The sequence below is a fragment of the Anoplopoma fimbria genome, chromosome 4 (assembly GCF_027596085.1).
Source record: "Anoplopoma fimbria isolate UVic2021 breed Golden Eagle Sablefish chromosome 4, Afim_UVic_2022, whole genome shotgun sequence".
Classification (NCBI taxonomy): domain Eukaryota; kingdom Metazoa; phylum Chordata; class Actinopteri; order Perciformes; family Anoplopomatidae; genus Anoplopoma; species Anoplopoma fimbria.
Window position 1 is genome coordinate 7,408,806 of NC_072452.1, and position 9,650 is coordinate 7,418,455.

Here is a 9,650-nt window from a genome sequence, read left to right on the forward strand (position 1 = left end):
TTATACACTGTGCCATTTCCACGCTGGCCCTAATAGTCTCCATGTCCTGCCCCTGTATGCCATAGATGGATTATGATGCTTTATAATTAACGTGGGGGAGGGGGGATGTTACAGACCGCCCATCTGCCACACTGACACACTTACAGGGGGTGTCCCTTGGGGAAATGGGAGGCCGCTACCACACTATTCCATTACTTTATCATTCTATTATCCTAGCACTCCATTCAATTACACTGTCACTCCATTAGTGTACCCATAACAGTGAACAAAGCGCTTCATGATGATCATTAATGATATGTTCAGAGCTGGTTGGGTATGGTCATGCCTCATCCAGTGTCTACTTGTAAGATAATATCTGTTACAAAAGTAAAGTTCCACTTAAGGAGCCATTCGGGTAAGTGGTTCAATAATATGATTTTTTTAAATTAAATTATATTATATTATATTATATTAATCTTGAGTGACATTATTTTTGGAACAGAAAATAATATTTTTTGTGGCACGTAAAAGTTAATTTACCTCAAAAGTTTGCCTCCATTTTGACAAAAATAAGTTCACCGCATGTCATGGTCTTCCTCAGCAGATAAGATAAGAGGTAAGATAATCCTTTATTGGTAGATAGAGTATGCTTCATGAGAGGCCCCAAAAAAAGCTAAAGAAAATGACTATCAAAGTTAGTAAATTAACCTAAAGTAAGGATCTGGTTGGGTTTTTGTTTGTCTGTTAGTTTTTGGTTTACAATACTTTTAGAAATTTTGTAGATTAGAGGTGGTTAAAAGCTAAAGAAGAAAAAGGTTAATTTACTAGTAAAGCTTGTAAATGGACCTTTTTTTTCCTTTGTCAAATATATTTTTAGTAATTTTTTTTTTAGGTGGTTGAAAGCTCCAGAAAAGTAATATTAACTACTAAAAGGTAGAAAGTGGACCTCGAGTTGAGATTATTTTAAATTTAAATAAATATGTATTTTCCTTTTTTACTTTGAAGATGTTGTTGAAAAGTCCTAGTAAGCTAGAAAATCAATCCAGTCACTTTTAAGAGGAGGTCTTCTATACTTATTTAGATACATTTGAAAGCTCCAGAAAAGGCTAGTAAAATGACTAGCAAAGCTAGTAAGTGGTCCTTGAGCTAAAACTATTTTGTCTAATACACTTTATGTAATTTTGAAGAAGCAATTGAAAGCTCAAGAGAAAGCCAGTGAAATTACTTGTATATTACTTGTATAGCTAGTAAGTAGACTTTTAATTAGTTTTTTTCTGAAATTATGCTCTTCAGCTCTTAGGAAATTAATAAATAATTCTGTACTATAGCATTATAATTTTATAACCTTTTTTTAATTTATTTATTAATAAACGTTCACTCCTAGTCCCACCTCTAAGTCCTGGCACATTAAATTCAATCCTTCTCCTAAAATTCTTTCGAGTGCCACAAACTGGGGGAAACAGATCCCTCGCTGCCTGTATGCCGGTGACATCTCATGACGTCTTGTACTGCAGCTGGCTGTTAAGGTTGCCTGCCCCGCTGTTTGGGCCCGGCGACTGATGAGGTCCGCCTCCCCAGCACAGAGGGGTTCTCTGAGAAAGAGTTAAGTCTATGAGGTCAGTCCAGAGGAGGAGGTTACGAGTTCCTGAGTCGGAGCCGCAGGGGTAATGGTTTTAGAGATGGCTGTCACACAGATCCGTTCCACTGTCCCACACCGCCGCTGATCTCCACCAATTCAAGTCCGCTTGCTTTTCAAATCGCTCAACTCTCTCTCTCTCTCCGCGTCCCCCTTTCTTCTTTCCTCCCTCTCTTTCCCCCTCGCACTGACACATGGAAGTAATCTGGGAGCTCCACGCTGGACTGAAAGGATGTGCGGTTGAGCCCAGGGCTGCATTTCAACGCTCTACATTAGCTTCCTTTCCTCCCCTGTTTAATCCCCTTATTTTCAACTGCTCTTATGCAAAAGAAGTAAGATGGCAAACAAAAGGCAGACTTTTCCCCGCTTTTGCCCAACTTTTCCCCCCCTCCCCACTTCCTGTACCTCTGCATCCCTACCATTTTTTTTTTTTATTTAAATTTTTTTAATTTTTCTTTTACTTGATTCAGCTAAAGCGCGGGGCGAGAACGACGCGAAAGAAAAATCTGAAGGGAAGCTTTCCAGCAGCCTGTGCCTCTGCTTGGCAGAGCTGGAGCTGATGGGAACTTCCTGGTTGCTGCCAGCCAGGCCTCCGTCTAATGAAGCCGGGTCGCTAGCCGCCTGTAAGGCTGCCACTGTTCAGCCACTCCACACTCGTCCACCGCTCGGCCCTCAACACTTTCACAGGGGCACACTGGCACGCTTCTAACACTTCCTTAATGCTCCTCTGTGGCTGGACAAAGAACAATGGCACACCGACATGCACTCTCAAGCACTCATTCACCACCATAAGCTTATACTTGTCCCTTTCATACGAGACTGTGTGTGCTTCAATTGTAGCATGAGCAAATAAATTGGATAAAAATTAACAGAGCTCTTTTTTTGCTAAATAATTGCACTTGGAATTATTGCACCACATAAAGTCCAGATATCAATTACTTGTGTTTGTTTTGGCCCACGTCACTTTTATTACCAAAGCTATGATGTTGAGAAGGCCAAAAGTTTGTAATACTTTTCTGTGACTCACAGCAGACAACCTAAGCCTAATGTCCGTCACACCCATATGAGCAGTCGAGTAGTTTCAATCTCTGGTTGTCAAAATGAAGATAAATTTGAGTTCATTGTCTTTTCAAGGGCGTAAACTAACAATGACTTCCTTTATTGATTTATAGGTCTATTGCTTTATTGGTTAACTGATGAATCATTTAGTCAAATATCATTTAGTCAAATATCATGCAAGGAAAATTCTAAAGTAGTCTTTCTGTTGTGGCATCTCCCTGGTTGTATTAACCAGATTGTTTCATCAACGTGATGAGGTATCTCATCAGGTATCTCATCAGGTATCCACCTGGCGGGTTTTTAATTCCCAAGATAAACCTAAAGAACTTTCCAGACATTCCTGTCTGGCAAGTTTAGCCACAAACAGGGCGGTCACAAACTGTTTCACAACCGAGTTTCTATAAATTACAAATGTATCACAATATTTTGATATTGTGATACATTAATTACATACAGTAATGAAATAGTTTTTATCAATATTGTCCTTGCCCGGGGTCGATAATCAAATTTGATTGTTTTTGATCAACTAACTGATAAATTGAATTATCTTTCCAGCTGGTCTGCCAACTGACTGATTACATTCAGCTGTTGCCCCAGTTGGGAATCAGTCACTATGATATGTCTTGAAAGAAATCCAACTGTAGCTCTGGGTCATGGGGGACAGTTGCGATCACAAACATACACACGAGAAAAAAACTAAAAAACAAACAAAAAAATTAGTTGCAAATGCCCCCGAAGCCGGGGAACGAAAGCCGTTCCCCGGCTGCTCGAATATACAGAAAATGAACGCGTCAATAATACACACAGAAAGCAGAATGATCAGTTTTCAGTGATGTGGCAGTCAAAACCACCAGCGGATAAAGTGAGTCCATCTGGAGCGAAAAAAACATGATGGAAAAAAACTGCATTTTTCCCCCTGAAAATAATCTAAACCCCTCGGCCGGGCCCAGGTTCCTCGCGACGCTAACCAAACGAAGAATCTGTCGTTACGCGCCGCTGAAACAACAGACATGTCGACACAGAAGTGCACACACGTAAAAGCAAACGCAGCTGTCCTCGGAGTGAGACACAGGGTGCCTTTACAGCACCGAGGGCCAGTTGCTCTCCAGAAGTATTTCTCATTGGTCAGCCCCATCGCTCTTTCTCTCTGAGTGGGGCTCAGGCTCTGAGTCCTCTCTGTGTGTAATGAGATCTTTATCAGAGGGAAACACGATCAGAGTCTAAAGGGGGAGAAGGAGGGGGAGGGGGGGGGGGGACTCTGGGAAGCAGGGGGAGAGAGAAGGTGTATCGGTAGGGGTAAAAGGGGGCAAGCAGCGGGGAAGAAACAAAAACAGGCCCCTGACCCCTCTCAGTGGTGACCCACGCTGCAGCGAGCGGCAGGAGAAGAGGAACGTTCCACCGGGCCGCTCTGCAAAGAGCCGAATACTGTTCCTGTTCTTAGTCCCCAAAGTTTCAACAGACTCCTCTCGTTCGACAGGTTGCGGCAGTTTCAAGTTATTCGCAGCAGCGGTTTGTTTTCTTTAAAAAAAAGCTCCTAGAGAAATCCTTGTTACATATTCAAATGTCAGCTCAGCGAAGCGTTTCTTAACACACCACTTTGCAGAGTCAAAGGTCGCTCCGTGTACGAGAACAGAACCTTTTAAAAAAAAAAAAAGAAATTGCTCTGATTGGATCTGGCTCTAAAAACAAAGATAAGGGAGACGTTTGTTTTTTCCCTAATTACTTCGCAGTAAAAACGTTTCTTTAGTTTTAGCCCCAATTACCTTATCGTAAAAAGCTAATTGTGAAAACAAAACTTGAACTTTAATTAGGCCTTCTGTGCACCCTTTCTCCTAATAGCTGCCGAATATAATTATGGTTGGTTTGAAAATGTATTTCACTTGCCACCTCATCATTTTAAACTTGTTGTTTTATTTTCCCCCTCTTAAGAAATGTTCTCTTTCACGACAGAATAAAAATAAATAAACATGTTTTGCTAAATATCACAGTGGTATTCAAATCCAACTTAATCATCGTCAAACTCCCTGAACCTTTAAAGCATGCACGCACATTATGAACCGAACCAGCCAAGATTTAAGCTGAGAGCCAGGCAGCTGAGGTCAGCGGACAGCAAAATAAGATGAGTAAGTAAAGACCCGCAGCAACAGAGGCTTGAGCCGACTTTCATCAACACAAACGCCTCTCTCTCTCCACCGTTATGCTATTTTGTGCTCTTTTGTGGGCTTCAAACGCAACACAGGGGCCAAGAAATGTCTGCAAACTGTTTCCATGCCTCTGCGAAACGGCCAGGAGTTCAAAACCAGTGCAGCAGACTCCCGGCCAGATCCGTGGCCTGTGTGTGTTTTCAGAGGTGTGTGCGAGCACGGTTTTTTTTTCCACCTCCCTCCCATCATTTTGTTTGTCTCCTGAGCTGCTGCAAACAGGCCGCGGTGGTTTTCAGATCATGGGGTAAATATTAGCAAAGGAGGGTTAGAGGACGTGCAGGAACCACTCATAGCAACCTTGTCAGATTAGCTTTAAATTGGCATCAACTGGAGAATTCCTGAGCACACTGTGTGAGTGTGTGTGTGAGGTGTGTGTGTGTGTGTGTGTGTGTGTGTGTGTGTGTGTGTGTGTGTGTGTGTGTGTGTGTGTGTGTGTGTGTGTGTGTGTGTGTGTGTGTGCGAGTGTAGTATGCAGTGCTTGCTTCAGCCAAACCGACGGGACGTGATCAGTCATAACAAAGTGACATTTTCAGGGCGTAATCCCACTCAGCTAAATGAGAACTAATCCGATTTTGCTCTGATCAAATGTTAGACGCTTCTTTACCGGCCGAGGACGTTGACACATCCAGCCTCCTTCTGCTCGGCTGCTCCTCCACCCGAACACCCCACCCTTATCGCCGCCCCCTTTACCCTCCTCGCCATTTTCACTCATCCGGCTTCAAATTAAATATCAAAAAGGTCCGATACATCCTGCAGCAAAACAAAAAAATTCAGGGATGTTTCTTCTTCTTCTTCTTCTTCATCTTCTTGCCTCATCTTTCCAGACGGCGCTACGGTGATGATATATGTTGCCTGTTCAAGCACGCTGGGAGGAAATCAATTAAGCAAACCCCGGTTATTGATAATGGAGGAGCGGGAGTGATAGCATCCTCACATGGAAATCCATAACAACAGCCGCACATAGGCCTCAAAACACACACATATAAAAGGCACCATAGTGGTTCAAACCCTGCTGGTTTCCCCACACTTTGTGTCATAACTCATGGCCTGTAGGGAGCCACTGGTATTGTTATATTCGGTGTGTACGTGGCACAGTGTGCAAGAAGAGGACCAGATTAATTTATTAGCTGAGGCAGCAGTGCTCCCCAAAGTGAGAACAGGAAGTAAGACATCATAAATCTAGATAAGTCACCAGATAGTGTACTGTACATTTCTATAGGCCTCTCTCTCTCTCTCTCTCTCGCCCTCCCTGTGAGTGTGTTATCACTATGGAGTAATATAGGAGGAGGCAGAGAGATGGAGTTTAAAACAACAAACAGTGAAGACAGATGCTGATTGTTGCACAAGTATTCCCCTTTTTCTTTTTTTTTCTTTTTTCTTTTATTGCCTCTCAGACGCCGCTGCTGACAGATACATTTCAGGAGAAAAACAGGTTTGTCTTTTGTTATTGCAAAGCCTGCACACAGCGCGATAATTGTCTTTTGTTTTCTAAGCGTGGAGCAGCGGGATAATTAGGTTGCGAGGAACACTTTGCAGAGTGCATTATTGTTCCACTGTGAACTTTATGAAATAGCAGTTGGGGGGTGGGGGGATTTAACAAGGTGGAACACATGGAGAAATGATCTTCCCAGTCTCTAAACTGGCGTGGTAACCTTCGAAGACATACCCAGCAGGTGACATCATCAATCAATAAATGTCTCCCTGCTTTTTTTTACATTTTTTTTGCATTTTTTTGCATTTGCCTGCCCATGACTGACACAAAGTGAGGTTTTTTTTTTTTTTTTGGTGTCAGATCTGTGTCTGATGATGCTCATTGTTCCACTACCTCTGCAGCCATATAGGCAAATAAAAGCTGATGGGCCGTAGTAGTCTCACCATTAGGACCGGGCCACACACACACACACACACACACACACACACACACACACACACACACACACACACACACACACACACACACACACACACACTCCAGTGAACATGGCAGCAATATTCAAACCTACTGACTGCACAACGAGCTCCTATGACACCTGACATTTGGGGGATAAATCATGGATTCACTTGAATGAGTAAGTTCTAGTTATAAGCTGGTCGAGCTACTCTCCATTTCCCCTCGGTGCAGCGAGCTCAAATGAAGGTCAGCTCCTCGGCTCGGCACCGTACAGAAATACAGGAGAGAGAGGTTGTTTTTTTTCCCCTCCTACATTTAGTTTATTTTCCCCTTATGAATGCCTTCCAACACCATGCAAATGTGGGAGTCAAGTCTTAAGTGGGTGATAATTGTTACCAGAGCGTATTTTATTATCAGCAGTCTGGGCTCACTTTGCTTGTTTCGATGGGAATAAAATGAATCTTTAGGAGTGGAAGAAAAAAAAAAAGAAATATGTCTGGCTTCAACTGCTTTGCTTTTGAGAAACTTGCTCCAGCAAAATTTAGGTCTGGATCCAAGCCAGGAAAAAAAAGAGAAAATTGTTGTCATTTCTTTCAAGCATTTCTTCTTCTGATATGTGAAACCATTTCAGCACACACAATTGTGGGTGAACTTAAAGTCAAACTCGGGAGAGTTGGGACTCAGTGTGGCCCCTCACGAGAAGGCAAGCAGCCCATGTTCAGGGCCCCCTTGAGAGGAGAAACCTCCTGGATCCAGGTAACTGGACCACACCTTGACACACTTGGCATGCTTTTCACGACTTTTGTCATCCATTCAGCTAATTGCATAAATTACAAAGAAATTACAGGGAAGAAGTGGACAAACTCACACAACTCTGAGGAAGGCCTATAAAGTGAAGTGTCCAAGCGCACTTTGTCCCCTGTAAGGGAATAAACAGGGGCGTGTAATATTGCCATAAATGACTATAATGACCATCTATTACAGCGGGGGCCTACTGTATATGGTAGGAGCCTGCACCTACTGTGTTTCTTTAGTGTTGGGAAATAAATCAAGACGAAACTGCTCGGCGCAGAAATGACAATTACAACCAAAAGCATCATGTTACCTTTTAACAGAGCATTTAGAAACACACAGCTCGCACACAATGGCAACTTTTCCCGTAATGTCAAGACGTCCATTACGCACACACCCAGAGAGTTTGGCATGCTGGTACCAAAGGAAAAAAAATGAAATACGAGACTTACTTGGAATTCTGCGAGCTCCAGATTATAGTCTCCAGCGATTTGGCCGAGGTTAACGCCGACCTGCACATTAAAATAAAGATCCAGAGGTAATACTTCCAACAACCGAGTCCCGCCATTCTTGATCGGTCAGCGTACGGACAAGCGAGCCGAGAAAACTCAGGAGCGTCGGACGCGGTGCGCCTGGCAGCCTCTATCTGCGGTTCGCCCGGTGGGAAGGTGAGCAGCGATCAGTCGGGAGCATGTGAGGTCGTTATCGGATACATGTCCTTCTGTCCGACCCTTTTTTTGGGGGGGGGAAATAAAAAATAAAAAATCTGTTACAGACACTACGGTGTGTCCTCGACTGAACTGTCCGCAGAGACTGGCGATGAAAAGCCCCCCCGGTGCTGGGTCGGATCTGGGGAGGGCGAGCAGAGCAGAACCCGAGTGTCCTGGTTGACCTGTGGCTGAGACACAGAACCGATAAAAGAAAAACAACAACAAAAAAACCAGAGAAAACAGCCCTTCTGACGTGTCGATGAGACGGATCCAACCAATCTGTGTTGATTTATTATTTATTTTTGTTGGAGAGATAGGATTTAGCGATGCGGCTGCCGATGGAGCGCTGCCCCGGGTCTGTGTGGAGGCTGCCCCGGGTCTGTGTGGAGGCTGCTCCGGGTCTGTGTGGAGGCTGCTCCGGGTCTGTGTGGAGGCTGCCCCGGGTCTGTGTGGAGGCTGCGCCGGGTCTGTGTGGAGGCTGCTCCGGGTCTGTGTGGAGGCTGCCCCGGGTCTGTGTGGAGGCTGCCCCGGTGGTGTCCGTACCTGTCGCCGTTTATAGACCTACAGATGGCCACGTTCATCCATCAGTCACAACTCCGCAGCACGCCGGGAATCCCGAGGTCCACTTCATTCCAGTGTTATCTTTCGCTCCTCCTCCTCCTCCTCTTTCTCTCTCTCCTCTATTCTTCTCCTGCGAACGAATTGAGTTTCTATTGTAAGTACTCCTCTCTCTCTCTCTCTCTCTCTCTCTCTCTCTCTCTCTCTCTCTCTCTCTCTGTCTCTCTGTCTCTCTCTCTCTAGTCCGCCTGGGACATGCTGCGTGGCCGGTGCGTAAAAGACACTGCACGTCCTTCCTCGTGTATTTTCTCGCTGCTCGGGCACAGGGGAGGGGAGGGAGAAAAAGTGCCGAGGGGGAGGTCAGACCTGTCTGTCAGTCCGCTCCGTGGCTCCTGAATCCGCTCACCAACATTTCCACGCCGGCGTATTGAATATATATATATATATATATATATATACACACATATATACATATATATATATATATATCTTGTAGCGTTAACACACTTCTCCGGTGCTCCGGTGAGTGCAGCGGCTCGAGCTCGACTGTAACCCGAGCCGGAGAGCAGCTCTGCTGGGGGACGGCCCACCGTGCGAGCCGCGGCCAATCACAGCGCTCTGTCCGGACTTGGATGCGGGGGGGGGGGGGGGGGCATTCATGGGGACGTGGAGGGAGGGAGGGAGGGGTGATGAGGCAGCTAGGGGAGGGTGGCTGTTATTGGGTTGACCCCCACCACCCCCCACCACCACCACCACCACCTCCACCCTGGCCCGGGCAATCGACCCAAATTGTATTGGACTTTGGGGTTAGTCGTCATACT

The 9,650-nt window shown here is 45.0% G+C and overlaps 1 protein-coding gene across 1 annotated transcript in view; it reads right to left on the reverse strand.

Annotated features, from left to right (window-relative positions):
- Nucleotides 1–9,239, reverse strand: part of efnb1 (ephrin-B1) — a 59,847-nt gene extending 50,608 nt beyond the window's left edge. The window contains exon 1 of the mRNA XM_054597775.1: nucleotides 8,014–9,239. Within this exon, the coding sequence (XP_054453750.1) occupies nucleotides 8,014–8,129 (116 nt within the window). The 5' untranslated portion in view covers nucleotides 8,130–9,239. The remainder of the gene's footprint in view (nucleotides 1–8,013) is intronic.
- Nucleotides 9,240–9,650: the final 411 nt, after the last annotated feature.